Here is a 23,851-nt window from a genome sequence, read left to right as displayed (position 1 = left end):
TGACTCTATCGCACCACGAGTGCATCACAGACGTGATAGGCTGTATAAATTATTAGAATCAGCTTTATTTTTTACATTTTTAACTACAAAAAATACTGTAGCAATAGGCCCATATCAATCCATGCAAGATACATACTAGTATTTATAGCATTCTGTATAAAATATTAGAATCAACTTTAATTTTTCACATTTGCAATGAAAAAAAATAGCAATAGGCCCATATAGTGTTTGTTTTACATTATACAGTTTGTGATCATACTTTTGTAGGTACTAATGATTATAATGTGACTCTTTATCGGGTGTATGTTAGACAACACACATTTGAACACAAGATGAACAGGACGTGTGTCAACTATATTGTTTTAAATTTTAGGTAATTTTGAATGTGCTGAAGATGGCGACATTCTTAAGAAATACTGCGAACGTGAGCAGGAAGCGCTTCAAGCGTTGATGGACGATGTTTTACGACCATACATCCCAAAATATAAAGGAGAGGCTGAAAAAAATGGAGAAAGTATCCTTTTGTCAAATAAGCATAGGTACTAGATACCTGCTACAGAGTTGGTAACCAACAACAATAATTTTGTTAATGTATTTTTTCATGGCTCCCCTAAACAATCTCAGTCATAAATATATATATATTGTATGAGTTTACATTATTACTGTAAAATATATATTCATTTATGTGTGGATATTCAGTAAAAACATGTTTTGACCTTACATTAGCAATGTCAGAATATATACAAATGCAAGACCTACTGTTGGAGTTTGAGAACCCTTGCGTGATGGATTGTAAGATAGGAACGCGTACATATATAGAAGAAGAACTGAAGAAAGCAAGGGAGAAACCAAAACTCAGAAAGGTAATAAATTGGTTAAAGATCGTACAGATTCAACCCCTTGCAGGAGTCACACATTGTATGAGTTATCCCTTGTGTATGATTAGATCTTGATTTATGTTTTATGATAGTGATAAGACAGACATAATTGGACTAGCATGTTAGAAAGAGCACATGTTCAAGCTCTGTCTACCATATTGCTTGTTATGTATTCATATTCTCACTTCACTAAAGCACTGTCTACATTACCAAACTAGCTTGACAAAAAAAAGTGTGATGTGTCCGGCAAATATGGTAGTGATCTATGACATCATCGTGTCCATATATGGGCACATCAAATTTGTTGTTGTATAAAGTTTGATAGTGTAGACAGAGCTAAAGTTCTTAAACCCCAGCAATCAAGTTTGTCAGGAAGATGCAAACCAGTTTTTCAACACAGGCAAACTTTTGAAAATTGCTCTTGCAAAGTTCAGAGTTTTGCAAACTAATTATTTCTGAACTTGAGCTTTTTATGCTATACAACAGCAGATTTTGGAGGATGACTTTTTTTTACACAATTGCAAACTAAAGGTTTTGCTAGTGTGACTTGTGATTTTTATTCTATTTCTACCCACCACAGCAGATTTTAGAGGATGATGACTTTTAATTTTTCTACACATTTTTTTATCAAGGGTACACATTGTATAGCAATATTTTAACAATACATGAACCGTTGCTGACACCATGTGAACTCTACCCACCCAGCCCACACATTGTAGTAAATGCTTTTCTATTTCCTTACAAGCCAACATTCATACAAAATTCAATTGAATAGACTTCCTATATGTTCGATTTTTTGATTGGATTCTTTCTACCTACACTTTTGTTATTTTTTTAGTACTGAATGTATAAAGAAAGTTTTATACCATTTTTGTTGGAAAAATCTGAAATATCATGCAAAACATGATTGATATTTTTAGAAAAGTACTTAGAATATTTATTTGCGATATAAGGTTAAAGGCTAAAAATATAAAATTAGTAATAGAGTTTTTAAAACATTTTAATCTTCATTCAATTCTTCACATAATATTCTGTCTCCTGAATAGTGGTATCCCAAAGGATGGTTCCTACTGAAAATTAGTCATGCAGTTAAAACATTTTGATCTTCATTCAATTCTTCACATAATATTCTGTTCCTACTGTATGCACTTTTAAATAATTTTCAAATAAAAGGATCAATGTACTGTAGGGTATAGACAGACCTGCTATCATCACATGTGGTATTTGGCAATACACCCACTTCCTACTTGACATGACCCAATACTGATTAAACCTCCAGTCAATATTTGTTATATATACACCACATAATAACCAACCATTGTTATTTGCGAGTATGTGGTACATAAATTACAAGAAAGATACGTGGCCATGGCAGTTACCACCGTCCCACTGAACTATTGAAGGCAACAATGTTTCCCAAACTCCCATCCCTTTGGCAGTTTAAAGGTTGTTGAAAATCATCCCAGTACAATTCATCTTCGTGAGCTCACCCTCTAGTTTTTAAAATTCATTTTTATACCGTGTAGTGTAGGAAAAAAATTGTTTAACTGATATAGATAATATAAGACAAACAATTAAACAGATAGAATTTTTTTATATTTGTTTGCATAGGATATGTATCAAAAGATGATTGAAATCGACCCAGACGAACCAACTGATGAAGAAAGAGCCCAGCAGGCTATAATTAAGCCACGCTACATGCAGTGGAGAGAGAATGTTAGCTCTTCAGCTAGCCTAGGATTTAGGATTGAGGGTGTTAAGGTATGCACAGAAAAAGTGTCATCTCAGTTTGGAGAACATTTCAAATTTATTCTACTGCAGTTATTGCAATAATGATTTTAGTTTATTTCCACTTGTTTTGTGGACGAAATAAAGTTATCATATCTTATCTTATAATGCAATTACTGCAATGACACAGTGTGGGTTATAGCTTGCTAAATAATTGCATAAACTGATAAAAGAATAACACAATGTAGTTACTACACTAACTGCTGTAGAATAATTTTGACATGATCCGACCTTAAACTGAGCTGAGCCTAAAAGATACACTACAGTACATTATACGTTTATTCAATAGTATGTACATTGATACATTGTATAGAAACCCTGATTCACTACCAGATTCAACTAGTTGAATTTTGTCAATTTGTTGGAGACATCTACAAAATGAAATTAACACAACCTTTTACACAAGAATTTGAACTCTTTGACATAATTACTTTATTTATACAAATGTAGAAAGCCGATGGAACGTCAAGCCGTAATTTCAAGACAACGAAAGAAAGGCAAGAAATTCAAGAGCACTTCACGTCGTTTGTAGATAAGGACCCAACGACAGCGGAGAAGTACGTGTCAACACTTAAGGCAATACGTGCAACGTTAGGGAGCTCCACGTTCTTTGCCATGCATGAGGTATGTGTTGCTCTTAACCTGATTGATTTCTGTAATAGTTTTTTTTAAATTCAATAGTACACCTATTGCATACACTGTTTATCTTTTTTTTTTGCCTCATGCGCTCAATAATGCGCTCATAATTTTTGTTATGGTCCCTAGCCTAGAAGGTACAAATAACTGTTTTTATGTACTACAGTACTACACATAGCAAAATAAATGCTTACAAGCATAGTCATCGACAGTGACTATGGATACAACGATTATCATATAGTTTAGTTATTTGCATCTCGATATGACCATACAATTTTAGGAAGTAAAACAGCTGATGCAATAGAATAATGTCAAAAAATCATCTAAACATAAAAATTTGCAACTCGACTCCAAAAAACATTTTTTTTAATAGGATAAACAATGGAATAACCAATCCCATTTGATTGGTTGATTAGGAGTCACATGTTGTGCATTATTTAGATCCATTTCATTCGGCTGAATTTTTCCATTATTTCTCCTGATGTTTTTTCATACGAGTGGTGTGTCTCACGTTTTACAGTATTATCTTTGTTTACACCTGCCACAACACTCATTATAATAGTTGTGCTTAAACTTAAATCAAGTTTAGTCAAGCCTACTCAACTTCTACAGTATAATACACTTAATTAGAAGTTGGCATTATAGCATCATCTAATTTTAATAGTCAATATAGCATTATAGATTAGTATTCATTGCTTGAATGTGCTTACGCTAAGCGGGATTGACAATTTGTACTTTATTTACATCTCTTAATTGGAAAGCACTTGTAGCATTTGGTTTTAATAGCCATCATTAATATTATACTGACGTATTGATGTTACTGTTGAATACTATAATTGATTTATGTATGTACTTTATGTCAATTTGGTAAACTTAGTTCATTATGGCATTTTATTCTACTGCATTATTCTACTGTTAATTATTTGACTAAAATATACACAGGCAAACTTTATACACTAGGCCTAAAGTTTATAGTCCTTATCTGAGAAGACTTGTTCCACCACCAGAACTAGGAATGAGTCCGACTCGAACTCATGCCAATATTGTTTTCTCTTTAGGTACGGTAAACGGCACCCCTGCCTTAATTGCTCGGTCATTTGAAATATTCCTTATAAATGTTGTTGAAACAAGTTTATATTTTATAAAAGAGTGGAGTTGTGGCTTGGTGGTTATGTTGCTTGGTCCTGGGTTCAAGTCCTATCACATGTCAGGATTTTTTCTAAGGACAAAATTACAACCTCTGAGGGTCCCTAATGATCAACAATTGCTGGATGGATCACCCTCATTAAATATGTTTAAAAAAAATAAATAAATAAACATCCTAAATGACTGTGATATAAAACAATTGAATATTGTTGTTATTTTCAATAGGTTATTGGAAGTTCACTTCTCTTTATCCATGACAAGAGTGGACGGACAGGGATATGGATGATTGACTTTGGCAAAACCATCCCGTTACCGGATTCCATGAAGAATGACCATCGAACACCGTGGGTCGAAGGAAACCATGAAGACGGTTATTTATTCGGGGTCGATAATCTGATTGACATCTTGAATAACGTCGCTGAAACGTGTACGTTGAATGAAACGCCCTCTACAATTGAAACATAAACGAGTGAAATGTGAATGTATTTATATGTTTTAAACAGTGTTTTCTTTTTTCAAAATTATTAACACAATGTAAATTATATACCGAGGTTAAAGGTTATTGTGAACACAGTTAATTCCTAAATGTAACCAACATCAAACAGGTTGAGTTTTACACAACCCTATATATACTTTAAGTTTTATGTTTTCCCAACAAAGTTATTTTTTAAATAAATTAAAGGGTAATTTTCTTAGAAAAACATAATTTGAATCATTTGTACACAATTTATATTTATGCTATTTAAAATAGTCTGGGATAAAAACATATGATTGTGTTTATAAAATATATAATTTTTCCATATACCTGTCTGCTATTATAACTGTTTATTAATTATTAAAATAGATAAAATAGCTCATAAAATTCCTGTTATAACTATTTTTTTTCAATTTATCAAGAGGTTAATTTAAATGTTTTTTTAAAACTTCTATTAAGAAGGTTTTAAAATAGATTTAGTGAGAATAAACAGCATTATCATTAAGATAACACCACAAAAACTAATGATAAGAATTAATTTTATCATTTTTTGTTTTAAAATAACAATTATTAGTCTTCTATAATTGATTCAAGGTTTGCATGGCGAATACACCACATCAAGAAGCTCAACAGTTCAGAACTATAGCGTGCTATACCGCAAATTTTGTATTGTTTTAATTGATTGTTACTGTTGTTTTATACTTTAAAACCATAAAATAATAATAATAATAATAATAATAATTATTATTATTCTTGTTTTAATTGTTATTAATTATTTAAAAGTATAAACATTATAAAATAATTTGTTTTGTATCCATTATATCAAAGTAATAATATTTCATATGGCTACAATATCGGATTTATTTATATTTATTAATATTGTAGTTACCATTGTATAAATTTCATTTTAATTTTTCATAAACATTTCTAACCTTGATTTGATGCCGAAACTGTATGATTCTATCTCTTGTAAATAATATTTAAGTATGTTTTTACTTTTACATTCCTTTTTTAATATTATAGATATACAGTACATAACTATTTAAATTAATGTGTAAAAATAATTGATTTTGTTCATTTTTGTACAATTCTTTGTTTAGCCTGATCCGGGGTGCAACATAATTTTTGTTATGTAGCAATATAGATCTACAGTGACCATGACTAATTTCCACGTATCAAATCAGAAACAATTTTGGTGGACAACAATTATTTTTAATGGATGGGATGGAGAAACTATGGTAGAATACATAATTTAAATAAACATACATTCAATTTATCAAGAAGTCCTTAAAATAGGGTTAGTGTTGGTCCATGTGCCGTCTGTAGCCTCTGTGTATGCCTCCTCAATCCATGTCTGAAATCCTATGTCGACTTATTGAAAGTCATTACACCAGTCGCTGGTATCTATAAAATCACATCACTCAATCCTTTGAGGGGTTCAATTGAATCAATTTATGATGAATATTTTTTATGTACATGGATTATGGTTCATTTCATTTTCAGTTTAAAATTGTTTTAATTAAATTCTTGGGTGACTAATCGATTGATTAATTAATTAAACTGTTTCTGATTTGTGTTGCTGTGATCTGTCAATTGAAAATGGTTAAGTGATTCATTAATTAATTACTATTGATAGACTACAGTATTAATTGAATCGTGGCTACAGATGTAAATGTCCTTTGAAATTATTACCAACAATAAGATAACATCACTAATTTGTGAATTTTTTATTTATTTATTTTTTATTTTTTACATTGGATAAAATAATTATAAAAGCACAACTGTTTATACATATTGTTTAAATTTATTGCTTTCTATGTTCAAATAGGTGTACTTTGAAATATAATTGTTTTGCTAATATTTTGGGGACATACAAAAGTAAATAAAATACAGTAACTGTTATATTCAGAAAATCATAAAGTTAATGTAAAAATTAATTTGGATTATTTTGTAAATTTGTAGAGGACCGCTCATCTTTAAATTAAATGATTACGTTAGAACTTTTCCTATTCAGGGAACATCCCTATAAAGGGGACACTTTGCCATGATACAAACAAGAGGCAATACATTGACACTTGACCAACCACTTGGTCTTGGCCCGGAAGCTGTCCCCTTGATAGAGGTTCTACTTCTATTAGGTTAATTAATTGATGAAATCTGCACAGATTACAGATAAAAATACACATTTCAAAAACACATTCATTGGTTTTAGTAAATTGCTAAAAGTTTTTAAAAATTCAAAATGATGATCTGGGATTTTTATTGTATATTTATTTCATATTTAATTTAGTTCATTTTAACTTTATTAGCAAACCAACCATTACATTTTTACTATGAATCTTATTAGAATTTTATAGTTAAACATGTTATACAGTAAAACCCTCTGTTAAGAACACTTTAAACAAGGGGACCTCTATTAAGTGGACACTTCTTAGGATAATACTGTATGTACTTCACCTACTTTCACCTGAATGTGTCCCCTTATTAGAGGTATTCTCTTAATAGCCTCTACTGTACTGTAGTTGTACACATAGCCTCAATTGGATACCATAGATTTGTGTACAGTATTGTGATGTCTGTAACAAGGTCCTTAAAATACCTGGTGCTTTAGATGAGTTAACACCATATTTCTCAACTTGTTACATTTTATTTATAATGTTGGTAATTCCATTAAATTATGTACTATTAATGTATGTATAATATTGATTCAAAAGTTGTATGATACTAATTACAATAAAAGATTCAGTATGAAAGAGTTCGAAAGAAGGAATAGTTTTTTGTTGGTATTGAATCCAAAGTTTCACAAAAGCAGAGTGGTGTACTGTACACATTGTTACCAAGGTCAACCATTCTACTCACTTCTATGCAGTATTCAAAATTCATCGAAAAAACTTGAATAAACATTTACATACTAAAAAGTTAAAAAAAAGAAAGTAGGAATAGTTTTTTGTTGGTATTGAATCCAAAGTTTCACAAAAGCAGAGTGGTGTACTGTACACATTGTTACCAAGGTCAACCATTCTACTCACTTCTATGCAGTATTCAAAATTCATCGAAAAAACTTGAATAAACATTTACATACTAAAAAGTTAAAAAAAAGAAAGTAGGAATAGTTTTTTGGTATTGAATCCAAAGTTTCACAAAAGCAGAGTGGTGTACACTGTATACATTGGTGTCTGAGGCTACTATTGCCATGTGCTTTATGTGTTTAGTTTAAGGTCAACCATTCTACTCACTTCTATGCAGTACCCAAAATTCATAGCGTATTTACTTGAATATACACCCCCATTTACATACTAAAAAGTTCCACCAAAAGTACCTTTTATTTCATTTTTATACTATTTTATTCTTAAATACCTACACATAATAGGAGAATAATTGTAACACTCTAAAATGACCCCTTATACATTAAATTCAAATATTGCTAAAAACAAACAGTCTATTTGTCTTTTTATAAGCAAAATCATAATTTTGCATATTCGTTTTTGCCAAAAGTGAATAACTTTAAAACTACAATATGACCTGTATTCAATATTTGATTTTATTCATCTTTATTTTTTCATGTTTTTAAGTGAAATGAATTATATTACACAAATTGTCTCCTTACAAAATGACCACTTTTTGGTCATTTATGGCTCCACGCCTCCATGTACACCAGGATGTACGCCAGCAGGATATAGGAAATCGGTCGGAACCATTTAACTACATCATTAGCTGACAGTAGTACTGTACTTTGATCAGGATTATAAACATTATAAACCTTTCTAAAACGCCATTGCACTGTGTACTAATTCCACATATATTTAATATGTGGTACTGGTGATCATCAGCTTTCAAACACAAAAATAAACATTTTTTATGACAATTACTTATTTGGGTATTTGATTTGATCACTTTATTTCAGAACAAATAATACAAAACCGGAAAATCAAACTAAAATAGGATTTTTTCCCACTTAGTGTAGAGATTTGAATATCGGAACAAATAGTTTGTGGTACACCTAACCAGATCGTTTTCACTATTCACGATTCTTAATCTAAAACCATAGACACACTTGCGTACATGCTCGTAGAAAGAGGGAATTCTCCTCGTGGCAAACATATTACTAGCACTACAGTGCTTAGGTAAGCCTAGCAACATTCTCAATGAGTTGTTGTAGCACACCTCCAGAGATTTAATAATCTTAACACTCAGTGTGGTTAGACCATAACATACAACAGTACAGATTAGTACAAAACGACCTGAACAGATTACATGATTTAACCTTCTCATTACATCTACTAAAACGTCTACAAAGAGTGTTACCTCGAATGCAAAGAGCTCGATACTGGCGATTAATGTCATTAGAATCATCTAAATTATTACGTAAAATATGTCCTAGGTAAAGTCACTTCATTGACGTAAGATAATATATCATTATTTAGCATAATATTTGATACCACTTCACCATGTTTCTTCTTTGGAGAAAAAACCATACAGACTTTTTTGCGTTATAAATAACATCATGTTCTAAACCATACTGCTCACATATTTTAACCATATTTTTGAACCCATAAAAAGATGGAGCCATAATAGTCATGTCATCAGCATAACTTAAATTATTTAGGACAGTATTTGAGGTTCTACACCCGTAACCACATCTACTAAGTGCTACATTCAGATCATCAATGTAAACATTATACAGTAACGGGGACATGATTCCGTCCTGTATGCTAGAATCTTTTCTTTTTTGAGGGAGGGAGGGACAAAAAAAACATGGAGGAAAACCAAGATACTGTATGTTATACATTTCATAATTAATATATCTGTTTCAAAATGTGCATAGCATGGGTATACAGTAGAGTTCAAATTTTTCGTGTGGCTAGTGGCGCGGCAGGATCAAACGTTGTGTGACGTGTAGTGACGTGTGGGCCGGTTGTTGTGACGTGTGTTGACATGTAGCACGTGGTCGGTGGTCCGTGAGTTTACACATGATGATGATACCAAAATATTTACAAACAATTGGTTTGTTTTGGTTTGTAACGTTCGTATTTTTAGAGAACTTAGCCGTATGCTATTGTAAAGTATACTTTTCAAAGAATGATACAGTTTGTAAAAATTTACCAACACCTAAATCGTATGTTGTTTACAAACTAAAAGCTAGCCAAACAATCACAGTTGACGGCAAACTGAACGAAGAAGTTTGGATTGGAACCCCGCGTACAGATGACTTTATCGGTGCGTATATCAACAGGCAGTGGGTTAGTGGGCCTACACACAAGGCCTAGGTATAGCCTAGTTCAAATGGTCACCTAAACGTTTTATATTTATTGTTGTACTCTAGACCTGGTAGTAAGTAATACTATAGGCCTACAATACTGGCTAGGTACTACTTTAGACTACTTAGCTGTACTTTTTACTATTTTAACTAGCTAGTAACTGCTAACACTTAACAGTAAACACATCTTTTAGTAATAGGCCTAGGGCCTAGTATAATACTAAAAAGGCCCAGGAGGGCCGGCATAACAATAAGACCTGTAGGCCTAGGCCTACTTGTATGTCGAGCATAAGGTATTGTATTGGCGGTCTAAAGTCGACCGTGTAAGTAAATTAGCATTTTAAAAATTGAAAGGGTAACATTTTATAAGGAGTATTTAAAATGAATTATTTTTGGAAGCATTTTTTGACCTGATGGTAGACTATACACTCATCATACAATAATATATTCTAATTGCATTATTACTTTTGCGTGAACACCATGCTCTATAGAATACAGGCGCCGATTAAATCTGAATATGCGAAGCTGTTCCATCATTTCCGGATCCTTTAAACAAGAAGTGTATATCAGGTTTCTTTAATCTTTGCTGGTGTTTTAATCATTTTAGAATCTAAAAGCAGTTAGCAATAATAATGGCAATTTTATCACTTCTAAAAATGTGCTTAGAAAGGTATTTATTAATTCACATATATGCAGGTTGAGCGGCTTGTATCCTTTTGTTTAACAACTAAAGCGCAGCTGGTCATGCTTCCGCGAACAGGTAATTAAATATTGATATTCACAGTCGCTTTATTTCGATGGTTTAGCGTAATCGTGCATTACGTTCGCAGGTGAATTTTTTTTGGTAAAATAATTAGATATTGCAACAACTTTTGTGATAAGATTTTGAAGATTCATTATTTGTTAGTATTTCATGCATACAGTATGTTGATTATAGGTTTTTAAAAATATTTCATATAAGGAGTTTAGTAATTAAAGATTTAATTATTGAATTTTTTGAATATGCCATTTTAAAGTTACATAATAGTTATTGACTTGACCAAAATTTGGATGTAAACAAAATTATTTACCTGAAAAAACTGTCATTTAAAGGAAAAAATATTCAAAAAACTAATGGGTTTTTGGTTGAATTTTACCATTTGTTTTGTCTATTCAAAATCTGATTTTATTAATCTTCATTTTTCATGTTTTTAGGGGGACAATATATTACTGTACATCGTAAATTATCAATCTTCTTATTTAGATATTCAAGGAGATGACTTCGCTAAGCCTCGTTTTCAGACTTGGGCCAAGTTGAGATGGGACGATAAGTACTTGTATATTGGGGCATACCTAGAGGAAACGGATGTGTTTGCTAATCAAACAAAACACAATTCAGTAGGTAAGTGGTGAATAGAGGGCGGTAGACATTGACATACCTAGTGAAAGACCACCGCGGTTCAAATCTCATTTTCGCTCTCAGTGTGTTCCAACTGGTGGGTTAGATAATTGATAGCGCACCGTCTTTCGGATGATACATTAAGCGTGTGCAAAATTGCTTGTATGCATGTTATGCTCGGTTCACACACTAGAGACACAACATAGGTGATTTGACCAATCACAAGCGATGGAATATTCTCTTGTTGTTTGTCATCTCCCTTGTGTTGCATCTCTAGTGGTAACCAAGCTGAAGGAACGCAGTACACTCTTCGAAAAGATTGTCTATCCCGGCGTACTGCCCATTTCACCACCAGAAGGACCTCATCTGAAACAAGTCTAAAGCTCTGTCTACACTATCAACTAGTTTGACAAAAAAAAGTGCGATGTGCCCAAATATGGTATTGATATTTCCAAATATGGTAGTGATATGGCATCGTCATGTCCATATATGAGCACATTTATAAAGTTTGATAGTGTAGACAGAGTTTAGGACTTAGAGGGTTATCCTTGATGTACAACACCAACATTATCTATCTATTTATGTATCACTTCCTCGCCTTTTTCTCAACATGTTTTCACGTTGATGTATTACAATAGTTGCCTTATTGCCAACAGTGTCATATGTACGTAGTTTTCCACCTGGGCTGCACTCTAATGATGGTTAGTAATTGTTAAAAAGCAGATTTGGAGTGTTGTGAATTTGTCAGATCTAGAACTGTCAACTGTCAGTGTAGGCAATACATGTAAAGCTTGCTTTTAGTGTAGGACAGCAAAAATATGAACATGTGTTTTGGAAAAAGTTTGCCTTCCTCTCACTAGAAACTTGTCATTATCGGACAGTTTCAAGTCAATTGTAAAAAATCACTTTTTATGATTTCTTTTTACAGCGCCATGAGCAATGATTGTTGAAATGGCACTTGACAAATATGATGATTGATTGAATGTCTTAAAATGAGTCTTTTTTATTTCTTTGTTTTTTTTCAGTTTTTAAAGATAATGACTTTGAAGTAAGTACATGAAAATGCCATTTTAAAAAATTATCTTCTATTGTTAAAAATATGTCCTATTACGGTTATTTTATTTGTGCTGACAATTTTTTATAAAATGGAAGCTATCTTGCAGGGAATAAAAATACATTATGAACAGCCATGCATAAAAAACCAAAATAACAGCGTTTTTCAGAGGAAAATGAATTATTAAAGTATAGTCAACTCTCCTAATACCAGACACCTTTGGGCTGGCCTAATATGTCAGGTTTTCCGGAAAGTCAGAATTTTGGACCTTTCTAAGCTCAAGAAAAGTATGGTTTTTGGGAGAGTTTCCGGTTTTTCCGAGAGTCCGGTATTGTTTTATTTGTTTTACTTACATTGTCAATTTATTTTTATCTTATAGGTATTTATAAATCCTGATTGGAGTACACACTGGTACGTAGCAAATGATTTTTAAACACAGTCATACCTTTTATCTTTTTCATGTTACTTGCCCACTTCTATAACTCATTTTCACTAGCCCATAAATTATTTTACTAGCCTAAATATAGTAGCATTTTGTTAAGTTGATGATGTTGCCTTGCAATTGGCAGATATGTGTGTCTTATAGATTATTTGATTTATTTTTAAGGTATAAAGAATTTGAAATAAATGCAATCAATACAACATGGGATCTGGAACTGAACAAGGTATGCTATCGATAGTAGGGAGGTTTCGCAACCTTACGAATACGTCACACATTTGTGAAGCTTTTGAGCTGATCCCCATTTCATATTCGTAAAGCGTATTCTTGTTGACGAATATCACCAGTCATATTCATAACATCAAAACGAGTATAGTTTTTGATCTATTTTGCACATTTTGCTTTTGAATCAGGAATGATTCATGATTATAATATAATTATACTTTTATTTAAAGTAATTTACTAAAGTAATTTACTAAAATGCCAGGTCAATTTTGATAAATAGCAGTTTTTAAAGTCTTCACTCGCTTTGATGTTACGCTAGGCCTAGGCAGCCAAGCACCAAGCAACACGTACCTGCGCTTCGCTCAAATTTACTGCAGTCATATTTTGGACGGCGCCCTCAATATTTCGTTGCCATGCGAAACAGATTTTTACTGGCTTACGAAAACGAATATGTATTTTCGTTATCGTATTCGTAAGATTGCGAAACCTCCCTAATAACTGAACTTTTAAAAAATTGCTTATTTCATGACGCTTGTTTTGGTTGTCCTTTGTAAAAAAATAAGTTGGTTTATTATCAATGTTGTAGCAAAGGATTATATTTTATAATAAACAATATAAATGTTGAACTCTTTAAAGAGTGGCTCCCGGTGAAAAATGTCTATTTCTATAAAGCAACAGCATTGATGATAGCACCATTTAATTTGGATAGCGATAAAGCAGAAAATTAGGTCTTTTATTTTGCTCGACCTTTGTCAAAAAATAAGTGGGGTTATTATTATCGATCGTTGGAATGGTTTAGATTTTTATAATAAAAATAGAAATGTTAAACTTGGAGCTACCCTTTAAAGATTGTGTTCATGTGATGTTGCTTTGCAGAATGTTATGTATGTTATTTGTTTCTAATTGTTTTTTATTACAGCCCTATATGAATGGTGGAACGCCAAACAACAGCTTTGAAATGCCAACCATGAAGACAGCAATATACGTTGATGGACCAATCAATGATCCCAATATTAAAAGTAAGTTTTGACAATAAGTAACATACAGTAGGACCCCTATTAAAGGTTTTACTGTATCTTACATCATTGTAGCCATCAAAGTCTTCTTGTATAAGAACTTAAAACTGGAGGTACACATGTGGCTTGTCTGCAGCCAGTGCATCTTTTGGAAGAGGTTACTCCGCTGTATTTGTCCATCGGCCCCTGTCGTTCCCCTGGGTAGACACTGCACAGCTGCTGGCTGCTGTGGATGTGTAGATGGCCTAATTTTTTTGGTTGGATACTTTTTTTTCCCAAGTATCTTATTTTTCCCAAGTATCTTTCTCGGCTAGCACCAGGATGTATATACTCATGTTGAATACTTTTACATTTTTGTCGTGTTCTGGTTTGCCCCTTCGACAGAGAATATATACAGGAACAGAATCTTTACTCTTTGATGATTTATTTTGTGTTTGCTTTCTAGACAAATATTGGACAGTTGAACTTGCTTTGCCGTTCTCTGACCTGATTCGGGAAAACGTGAAAGTTACAGCTCCTCCTCAGGATAAGGACCAATGGAGAATTAATTTTAGCAGGTAAATTGCTGAATAAAAGACATTAGGTCTTACTGCTTCTTAGTTGCAAATCAAAGTTTTCAGTTGCGCTCAGTTTCATTCAGTGGTGGCCAACTATAGGAACTGAAAGCTTATGTCGACATTTTGTGTGCACCACCATTACTACTACCACCACCACCACCACTACCCAATTACGCCAATTCCATAAATAGTGGTAGTTGTTTTTACACATTTTGTATGTATATATGATATGAGGCTCTAGTTATGGCACTGTTTTTCATGAAACAAATTCAATAACCAGAGTTGACCTATGACCTAAGTTTTTTATTTGTTTAAGGGTTGAGTGGCATGTGCAAAATGTAAATGGTCATTATGTGAAGGTTAGTACTATTTTTATACTTAGTATCTTTAAATGTCGTCTCTCAAGTGATTTATAATAATAATAATAATTTCAGGTCATTAGTTTGAACCCGGTTTTATTTTCTCCTTTTCGTCATGTTTGAAAACAGGTTGCAGGTATGTCAGAGGACAACTGGGTGTGGTCATCTCAAAATGCCATCAACATGCACCTACCAGAGAGGTAAAGTTTATTCATTTCTCATAATTATATCTATTAATAATATTAAGATTAATTGATCAATTAAATTGATTGATATTAAAATTGTTGAATACAGTACTATTGTTTACTATCTTTTATTTTTTAATAGATGGGGTATTATACAATTTAGTAGCAGTGCTGTGAACGCGACAGTATTCACCCCAAGTCCTGACTGGCCAGTGTATGACAGTCTTGTTAATGTTTATAATGCTGAAAAGGTAAACAAAGTTTTTTTCAATACTGTAGTCTAAGTCTACCATTTCTTTCAATCTCTCCAAACGTTCTAAACTGACCACAACTGACCACCTGTTTTGGGGTTTTTATAGAAATTCTTTTCTGTGCAAGGCTACTACACAGAAGTGTTAGAGCAGCTTGAGCTACCAAAACATGTGTTAGATGGTGAGTGTGCCAGAAAACCTAAGATATACGTTGACAACAATTATGCATTCAATGCAACTGTGGATCCGCTTGTTACAGGGTATCGTACGGGTCATATACGAGACGATCGATTGATATGGTTTAATTGATATTTTTCACTTTGTTATTGACTACCAGATCTCTAAAGTTTTTGGAGTGATCCATCGTCTCCCGCTAAATGTTTTGTTTTACATTCGGTACAAAGCCATAAGTGATTTCATTCACTGTCCTTCTTAAAAGTTTTCACACTACACAAACTTTATGTGACGTGCCCATATATGGACATGATGACGTTATATCACTACCATATTAGGGCATATCACTACCATATTTAACCACATCACACTTTTTTGTTAAACTAGTTAATAGTGTAGAAAGAGTATTTTGGAGTGGAGTTGTTATTTTTGACATGAGAAAGATTTGAACCCAAAAACCCTGAAATTGGTAGCCAACCATCTGTCATTTCTTCTGATTATTTTGGATTTTTGTTGCCAGTCTTAAGAATTTAATCTTAAGTAGTTTAATCTTTTTTTTATTTGTTGTTATTCCTGTTTTTGCATCTTATTCATTTTTTGTAAGGGTCTCTGCTTAAAAGCTTTGCTTATTTTGAGTTCCCTTTTCCATAACTTTTGATGGCGTTCTGTACATAACATTATTTTTACGTTCTATGGAATAAACATTTATCCAATTGATAGGCCTACTCCTATTTTGTAGAAGCTGATGCAAACAGCATATTGCCCTCTATGTTTAGATATATTTAAAATATGTAGCACCCTCTATGTTCTGGTAATGCTTTTGTAAAGTTTCTAAACTGCACTTCTGAACCAAAGTTTTTCAGACTGAGAGCATTCAAAAATGGGTTACTGCAGTAACTCCAGTAAATTAATGTTAACAAAGTCCCTTAATGAAAAAAGTCACATTTGTAATAACCTTTGTGTGAAAAATATAAGACAGTTTACGATATTCTACACGATTTGTTGTTTTACATTTTTGCTATAATAAAATAATCTATTTAAACTGTCCTGCCATTGGTCAGTTTATGATTGATATTCGTATACAACGTTGAGCTGAGGTCAGTGATTGGTCAGTTTGCCTTTAGCCTGATATATTGATTGTGTTGATATAAGATGATAGGCGGCCAATTGAGCGTGATAGCTGATTGATTTGATTATTAATTGACGCGGTAAGACCTTCGGTTTGTCGGCGCATTACCACTGAGAATAAAAATAGTTGTGTTTTTGATGAACTGTGGGGTAGTCTAGGGGTCCAAATTGGGATGGAGAAGTTTGCTGAGTCGGTAGTGGAGCATGGCAGAATGATTGTCAAATAGCCAATTTACACAAACTAACGGTAGCGGAAAACTGCCTAGCTTGTCCCACATAAAATCTGTATCAGTTGTATTAAATTCTTTATTCGCCTATATACATATACTTTATTTTTGTAATAAAATAAAAACCAAACATATACACTTTTTTTTTTCTGTTTTGTGGCTTCAACATGACTAATACAATTAATCAGTAATATTTAAAAAAAAACATTTTGTCAATCGTTTTTGCAAATAAATACGCAATAGGCCTAATGGTTTAATATAATTGGAGAAGCGGCTTGTGTGTGGAAAAAATAATTTATCGTAAGTTATCTGATTGTATACGAAGGATGACATGGATACAAAATAGGTTAATTGATGTATACAGTTTCTTTAATTGTATTACGTTGATAAGCCCATGGGCTATATTAGTAATAAGCACACAATAACCCGTATCGAATGATTTTATACTGTGAACTACGTAAGGTTATCAACCTTATTAGTTAGAATCAATACACATTATTCTTACAATTACAAAAGCAATGATTTATATAAAATATTCTAGATTTTAGCGCATGATTTAATTAATTATTAGGAATCTTTATAGATTTTAAATTATTACTTGGAAAATTAGAATTTTATTAAGTATAGTAGGCCTATTTGTTTTGTTTGTATGTTAGCACGATAGCGCCTACAATCGTTATCACACTTCACTCAGTTTATGGGTGCTTTCCTTTATTTAAAATTATTTATTTAGAATTATTTATTTTATTTAGAATTATTTATTTGTTTAGAAATTTTTTTTGCAGTGAAATTGTCAAAACGGAAGGTTATCGACTTATTATTACATTATGACTATTACATAAACAAGTTGTTATTATATTTTTCCAGGTTTAACGTGTAAACAGGCATCTTTATAAATTGTTTTTTAAAATTATTTATTTATTTGTGAAATGAATAGTGATATGTAAACTACGAAATGTTATCAACATTTAGAATTGACTCGCAATACTATTATTCGTACAATTGCAAAAGCAGTATTCAATCATACTATTTTTTCTCTATTATATAAAATGTTAATGTACTTTTAAATTATTTATTCCAAATTAATTATTTAAAATTATTTATATATTTAGAATTATTTATATATTTAGAATAATTTTCATGTTATTAACATCCAGTTTATAATACTCAATAGTACATGTAAATTGATTTCTGAAATCAGTGTTTTTCTAATTTCTTCAACCTAGTTTATTTAATAATATAATTGCTACATTCAATATCTTTTGCTAACCCTCCCTGAGGCCAAATGCACTGGTTAATAGGCTACATTGATTGTCGTGGAAGAAGAAACATAGTATCGTTTGTAACGTTTTCCGTCGTTGAATATTATTCTATACAAATAGGAGCCATGCTGTCCGGGATGAATATATCTGCGAGGTTTCATTTCATTCGTTCATTCATTCATTTGGTCAAGATTAATTTCAATAACAATATACAAGAAAAAGTACTTAATAATAATAGTAATACTAGTATTTCGTGTTCTATGTACTTTTATAGCACGCTTTCAGCAGAAGACGGAATGAGACGATCATTTTTTACAACGGATAACTATCTTAGTTAGTCTTAGTTAGTTATTTGGTTCATTTAACGTTCGTCTTTTTCGCGCCACCATCCAAAAACGAACGCTCCTTATAACAGGATTGTCTTGTCCGTATCAATACGGTACACTCTAATAATAAGTCATAAAACTACATGTAGTCCTAATAATCTAATTTTTTATAGTGTCGAAACCGAACGATTTGTTACATCAATTTACAAATGGCACCATTGATTAACTAAACAAGATGCAATTGGTCATGTGCAGCAGGAAAGATTAATTCCAACTATTATGTCGTGATGATGATCGCAATGGGTTGTTAAGATGAGCCCAAATCGCCTTCTGGGCTGCCTAACTCATACACAGCTGGTCACACAAACTTTTAATTAACTAACCGATGTGCGATAATTAATATTCAATGAGAGATTTGCTATGAGATTTCACGCGCAAACCTTCTCGACTGTAGGCCTACCTATTGCACATGTTACTATACCGTAAGCCTACACTTGAGATTATGTGTATGGCGCCGAAAAGTTGTTATTCTTCTGTTGATTAATATTAATTATTTTATTGGCCAGTTTTAGTATGGCACCCATAATTATTCTATGTCACATGCCACAGGCTTGTAACAGGGTGAATCCAGTGAGGGCGAATACACGGATATATGAAAGGCCTTTCAGGGAGGGCCGAGGAGGCCGTTTAATCCCCTGGTTAATCTCCCTACAAATTCGCCTATATACCGTACTGCGGCCAAATATGGCATCGTAATTAGGCCTAAGTAAACTAATTTAATTTTTGTGTCCCATCCTCGCAGCCGATTCTCGTACGGTATCACGTCCGACGTTACATCTTGCAGTATCGCGTCAGCCCACGGCGGCAACACTACAACAGGCCCGTACCTAGCACCAAACTCTTAAATATTAAAACTTGTCATCTAAATAAGCTTCAGTACTACGTCATCCCATGAGACGATTGTTGCTGTCAGAAGACGCGATACTGCTGGATGTTTAACGTCGCTAGACCTGATATCGCTCGTGTATCAGGTATGCCCTAAGCCACCTGTGTTTTCCAAAAACAACTTTTTTTTTAACTGCGTCAAATGGAAACGTACATTCGAGATTTTGTTGTTTATACAACTGAGTGTTTCAAACTACTTAATTTTGGCGCGAAAGATAATCATCTGAGATTGTTCGCTTAATATATAATTATTCACGGCAAATTTCGTCGCACGATCGATTGCTGTTAGATTCTAATTCGTGATGCGACATCTAAGCGCCATCGACGGTATTCGTCTGTTAAAATCAGACTACACGGAGATATCCTGCGATATAGCACGTGGTATTGTACAGGGATGACCCTGTTTATTAAATGTATGATATTCAAAAGACACCGATCACTGATCAATCGCCTGCTCGTCACATTTTGAATGTAGGTCATAGTGGGCAAAGTACGACGGTTATCTAACAATTACAAGTGCATTGAAGCAAACACGCATTAGCGGGAGTTTGCCGGCCCAGTGCGTGACAACATACGGGCTTAGGTTGTGTTTTGCGACACATACTCTAGGCCTTATTACATTGCGTCGTACAACATGCAAACTGTTACACTCGTTTGTTGTGATGAGATTTGTTCGTGTGCTCATTTAATGAGATGAAGATTCTAAAACTGATTGATTAGTAATTTTGAAACCTTAAAAAGAAGAAGGATAAATGTAAGTTACGAATTTTAAGATTTGTTTTTATCGTGGTTCATTTAAAGATGATTATAGCCTAAAATGACTGATATGGTAATTTTTCAACCTTAGAAGAGAAGAAGGGATAAATGTGAAGTTATGCCTACAAGATTTAATTGTTTTTGTCGTGGTATTTTGATATACTTATAAATTGCGTGAAAAAAGAGGTACCCTATCAAAATTAAATTTATAGCCAATCGGTCTTCTTACCGATGAATTAGTCTACTTAAATGTGATCTTCATATATTTTGTTTGCAGTGTGAATTAGGCGCATTTATATATGTTTTTTAAAAAGGGAGTCTAAGTGATTATTTTTCGTAAAAAACGTGAAACACGGTGTTTGGCAGCCAAGCGTTGTGTTTCCAAACACAAATATCTCCGTGTTTGGCAGTCAAAGAAGGTCTTGTCACTAGGAAGAGGACAGTGGGTTCGTGTGCGAACCGCTACTCGTTTTTCTGAGATCTTCAATGTTTGGTATCAATATGAAACTATATTTATAAAGGATGAAAATACAAAGTTATTGTATTGAATAATGTAGTTTCACACACGAATAGGATGTACCTCTTTTTTTGTTTGTAGGTCTAATACATCCGACATTAGTCCACCCGAAAATCCACGGGGCCTACTACCTGAATCATTTAGGTGGTACGTCCGGTGTTTGGCTCATATAGTAGAAATCTACGAATTATAACATTTAACATTTCAACGAAAAACACGACAGCATTTATTGAATTCAATCGCTATTATCGGACTCCATTAATTTATACTGCCATATATTTTATCGTATGATCAATACGAGCAGACCTATAACATGTGAACCCAATCAGCGTATGCTTGTTCGGCTATACTAAAGTTATTTAAACGTCTATGGATTAGGTATTGAGTTTAGCAGCAATTAGGTGTCCCTGTGGACTTAGTCTTGTTCGGATGAGTTATCATAGTGTCTTCTTTATGATGATACGATGATTTCAAGCAGAGATAAGTAACCCACTTTACACGGCAAGTGTGTGCGTAACATTTGATGACGTTATTTGAAAATCGAAGTCGTTGGCAGCCAAAAAATATACATTGGAATATCTCATAGTCTTTTGAATCGACGATATAACCATGGAGGCTCCATGATATAACACAGTAATCCTTGATGTGGTAGCGTAAATGTATTCTGCATTTTCATTGGCTGCAAGTAAGGCCTATAGGGAGGGAGAACTTCCTTGTATTGTGTGCATTAAAAACTTAGAAATAAATACCCATAGGCCTACCTATGTGAAAAATTATGATTACATTTTGATTACACACACTTTGCAGCCCGGTGACGAATTTATAGGGGTCTCCAGCGGCTTCAACATCCCCCATCTGCCCTAATATACATTATATATCATTACAATCAATCGATTTTCGATCAACTTTTATGCACAATCTATTTAATGATCTTACTCTATTATTTGTGTTATTATTTCCCCGATACAAATTTGCCTGAATCCCGTCTGTAGATTATTATTATACTTTATAGATGTATTCTTTTAGTTATACATAATGGTATTGTAATAATACAAACGTATCAACTAACCATTTCGAAGACCCGTGGCTATTATTGTTAACACTGATCGTAGAAGGTTTTATATTGCTATTAATTATTGTGTGTTTCTTTCGATTAACCTGCAGCTTTTTACATCTTCCAAATTAAGACAATTTTCCTCCGGTTATTAAACGAAATTAATTCTTCATCAACTTTGGCGTCAGTAAGCAGTAGGATATAATATATATATTACATTTCTTGCACTGATGAATTAAGGGCTAGTGTTGCTCGAAAGTTTTGCCAATTTTTCTGACTGTTTTACTTATCGCTGATACCCACAGCATTGTCATTTTGTCAGTAATTTGCCTTTAGATTTATATATTACCGTACATTTCTGTTTCAGTTCACTCGCCGACTATAGAGTATCATAAACAAATTTATTTATTTATTTCTATTTAGCTCTACATTTTGTATCGAGCACTTTCGCTTTCATGATCTGCGTTAATTTTACCCCGAATTATATTTATATTTATATATATTTATTTTTTATATCTTTGTTAATTTTGTGTTTTTATAGTTTATTTTGTATTTACTGTTTGTATTGTTTGAGGGTCCCTAATGATCAGCTGATGCTGGATGGACCACCCTCATAAAATATTGTTGAAATAAAAAAAAATAAATAAAATTAGGCCTACAGTTTATGTTCAATTTACGAAGAAAAAAATGATAATTTGTCTGCTGCAGCAAACAAAAATAAACAAGGAAACTTAACACGCCAGAATATTGCGACGGCAATACTATCCATTTTTTAATTGTTTTTTTAACCACTTATATATTTGAAGTATAAAATACAATGAAGCTAGATGTGGCCTATGTGTAAAGTTCTGTCTACACTATCAAACTAGTTTGACAAAAAAAGTGTAGTGGAGACTGTAGCTTGGTGGTTAACATTCTTGCCTTCCAATTCCAGAGTTCAATCCTGTCCTAGTGCCAGGGTTGTAATTCACGACTCTTTCAACTCCACTCCCTAATCCTAAATGAGATTTAGTTTATAAGCACGATCAATTATAAAATAGTTTATCCATCCTGTAATTGGCGAGTTACTCGCTGTTGGATGCGGATGAAATATTTAAAAAAACAAAACCAAAAAACCCCATATATTTCCCAGCATTAAATGATCACCACTTCCATCGACGCCTGAAGATTACAGTTACATTATCGCTGAATTTCGATTTAATGTTTGAATTTAATCGTTTTTATGAGTATCCAGGTTTTCGATCTAAGTGTTGATGTTTTAGAATGACGTAATTTGCAGTTTAAACCAAAACATGATGTAATTAGTTGTCATGGTATCAGAGCAATTACTTTCATGTAGTTAGAATTTCAATTGTTCAGTTACAGTTTAAATGTCAAGAAAAACGACTGGGTTTTTAATAACCCGTTGTTTATTACAAAATTGCGTTTCTGATTCACAAATAAATGCACATCATCATACTCAATTGCGACAACTTAATATATGTAACGAATTTACATTTGTTAAGCATTTTTAAAACCGTTTTAGGCCCATGTTAATCCAGAACGTAATCTACACTGTAAATAATAGCTAAGAAAGACGTGTTTTATTCCCAACTTGCGTTTAAGATATGCTCAATCGCGTCAACTTGATCTGTAACGCGTTTAAAGTGTTGTATGTTTTAATCCATAAGGCATAAAAAATTGCCTCCTCCGTTTTTATTATGCTGAATCGCGTTTATGTAAATCATTATCGTCAATTGTTTCAGTAAAGCGTTGACATTTTGCTCATTATGCATCTCTCGTTATATCATTAATGGTAATGGTTTATGTACCTAATGG

The 23,851-nt window shown here is 32.8% G+C and overlaps 2 protein-coding genes across 4 annotated transcripts in view; both read left to right on the top strand.

Annotated features, from left to right (window-relative positions):
* LOC144852790 (uncharacterized) overlaps nucleotides 1-7,678 on the top strand; it is a 38,864-nt gene extending 31,186 nt beyond the window's left edge. For 2 of the 3 annotated variants that reach the window (XR_013614334.1, XR_013614335.1), the window contains exons 4-9: nucleotides 374-514; nucleotides 736-863; nucleotides 2,490-2,639; nucleotides 3,117-3,290; nucleotides 4,674-7,061; nucleotides 7,096-7,678. Coding sequence is in view for 1 of the 3 variants with exons in the window: in XM_078710766.1 (XP_078566892.1) it covers nucleotides 374-514; nucleotides 736-863; nucleotides 2,490-2,639; nucleotides 3,117-3,290; nucleotides 4,674-4,913 (833 nt within the window). In the remaining 2 variants the exon portion in view is untranslated. Of the gene's footprint in view, nucleotides 1-373; nucleotides 515-735; nucleotides 864-2,489; nucleotides 2,640-3,116; nucleotides 3,291-4,673 lie in introns of all 3 variants that reach the window. The other variant, XM_078710766.1, reaches the window with a different exon arrangement.
* A 2,208-nt stretch (nucleotides 7,679-9,886) lies between these two features.
* Nucleotides 9,887-17,307, top strand: LOC144851607 (uncharacterized). Its single transcript, XM_078709146.1, has 11 exons — nucleotides 9,887-10,140; nucleotides 11,424-11,561; nucleotides 12,584-12,606; nucleotides 12,992-13,023; nucleotides 13,220-13,277; nucleotides 14,196-14,295; nucleotides 14,738-14,849; nucleotides 15,166-15,208; nucleotides 15,338-15,408; nucleotides 15,536-15,644; nucleotides 15,753-17,307. The coding sequence occupies exons 1-11, from the start codon at nucleotides 9,894-9,896 to the stop codon at nucleotides 15,951-15,953; spliced, it is 1,134 nt and encodes a 377-aa protein (XP_078565272.1). The 5' UTR covers nucleotides 9,887-9,893; the 3' UTR covers nucleotides 15,954-17,307.
* The last annotated feature ends 6,544 nt before the right edge of the window (nucleotides 17,308-23,851 follow it).

This window comes from Antedon bifida, chromosome 9, assembly GCF_963402885.1.
Source record: "Antedon bifida chromosome 9, ecAntBifi1.1, whole genome shotgun sequence".
Classification (NCBI taxonomy): Eukaryota; Metazoa; Echinodermata; class Crinoidea; order Comatulida; family Antedonidae; genus Antedon; species Antedon bifida.
Note: the sequence above shows the minus strand (reverse complement) of the source record. Positions and strands in the feature narration are given on the sequence as shown.